General features: G+C 31.7%; 2 protein-coding genes across 2 annotated transcripts in view; one reads left to right on the forward strand and one right to left on the reverse strand.

Annotated features, from left to right (window-relative positions):
- The window catches only part of LOC105272256 (gamma-glutamyltranspeptidase 1), a 10,402-nt gene extending 9,929 nt beyond the window's left edge, over positions 1–473 (reverse strand). Inside the window, exon 1 of the mRNA XM_011314295.1 lies at positions 379–473. Coding sequence (XP_011312597.1) covers positions 379–386 — 8 coding nt within the window. The 5' untranslated portion in view covers positions 387–473. The remainder of the gene's footprint in view (positions 1–378) is intronic.
- A 228-nt stretch (positions 474–701) lies between these two features.
- The window catches only part of LOC105272258 (replication factor C subunit 4), a 4,707-nt gene continuing 3,738 nt past the window's right edge, over positions 702–1,670 (forward strand). Inside the window, exon 1 of the mRNA XM_011314299.1 lies at positions 702–795. The gene's annotated coding sequence lies outside the window, so the exon portion shown is untranslated. The remainder of the gene's footprint in view (positions 796–1,670) is intronic.

A 1,670-nucleotide genomic window follows, 5' to 3' on the forward strand; every position in this document is an offset into this window, starting at 1 on the left:
ATCCATTAAATTATTCCAGAAAACCCAAAAAAAAATTATGAAAATTCGAAGAAACTGTAAAATTAAAAAGATTTCGTCCCTGAATTGCAGAATAATTTTCTCCAGACTCCATAATTCCCTCTGACAGTCCAAAAAACGATACAATTCGCATCCCATCAATAAATATTATTAACAATAACATCCAAAATAAACAGCACCACTTAAACAAATTCCGAATTCGCGTATAATTTTCAAAAAAAAAAAAATTGAATTCCACTCCACGTACCGCTAATTGCGTACGTGTAAATTTCCACTGCACTCGATAATGTGGGGAATCGAAGTAATTAAATAAATAGACGATAGATTGTTTATAGATTGATGAAAAAAATAATAAATTACCCGAACATGTTGGTAATGAGAGGACAACGAGAGCCGCTCCTTCCGAACGGACCTATTGGTCGCAACTAAACGTTTTACCGGTGGTAAAACCTTACTTATATATACTTGTACATATGTATCTGATCCAAATGTTCTACTTCCCCCTCTTTCAGTCATCAACTGATCAGTCATAAACGACTCGGGTTTGCAGACACTCCAGTGATCGTATGAACTGCACCGAGTGCTCATTACGCCTTTTCATTCTGATTAATGCGCGCACAATTGATTTTAATTTGTTGATAACTACCAGTTGAGATTGTGTGTATATATATATATATTCACATATATATTGATATGTTTTTACAAGTCATCCCATGTGAATGGAGTCATTCACGGAATTACAGATTTATGATAACATCATCGGCGGTGTGACGAAAGGCGAATTGAAATTTTTTTTCAGTTTTATTATGGGTTTAATTCGGAAACTAGTCATTTCAGAAAAAAATTGTAAAGACCTTTTTTGTGGGGAATTTAATTCTGCGGGGATAATTATTTTTCAAGTTTTTGCTCAAAATCGATAGTTTTTTTGATAACAGGATTTTTTAAAGTTGTAAAATTTGCTTTAAATCAGTTGAGGTGATGTTTTTCGTAATTATCGATTTATCTTGAAATCTATGGAGTTCAGGACGAAGTCGTGAGGAACTTTTTTGTGGGAAATTAATTTTTTTACAAAAAAGTCCTCTGAGAGTTTTTTCTAAAATCAGGAATTCGTGAGATTAATTGATTTTTCGACAGCTGTCCCGGGGGAATCATATTTTTTAAATATTTTCCTCGCATGAAGTACTCGCAATTGATGAATAATGAGATTAGAAGACATCGCATAGATTATCAATTGAATAATCATGGATCATCGATAATCTCCGTCGGGGAATCCCATCATCCATGTGTTGGTGGGATTTTCAAAGAGGATTTTCCAATTCCGTTACTGTTTTTCCGGAAATAGTAAAATCGCTCGGTACCTGGAATTCTACTTCTCTTTTACGCCATTTTCTGTAATTCCCAACTTGCCAATAAATAATAACTTATTAATATAAAATAATCAATAAAATCTAAAGAATTCTCTTTTCAAGAATTAATTTAAAAAAAAACTTGAAAAAATCTATTCAACCAATAAATCAACAACAATTAATTAATTATAATTACTCGATCATCAGTGATTATTAATATTAATAATTATCCCATCCTATACTCTCTATTGACAAATCAATTGTGTATTATTTTCTCAATGAGATCTGATTGATTTTAATTCAATT

This window comes from Fopius arisanus, unplaced genomic scaffold (assembly GCF_000806365.1).
Source record: "Fopius arisanus strain USDA-PBARC FA_bdor unplaced genomic scaffold, ASM80636v1 scaffold00152, whole genome shotgun sequence".
Classification (NCBI taxonomy): domain Eukaryota; kingdom Metazoa; phylum Arthropoda; class Insecta; order Hymenoptera; family Braconidae; genus Fopius; species Fopius arisanus.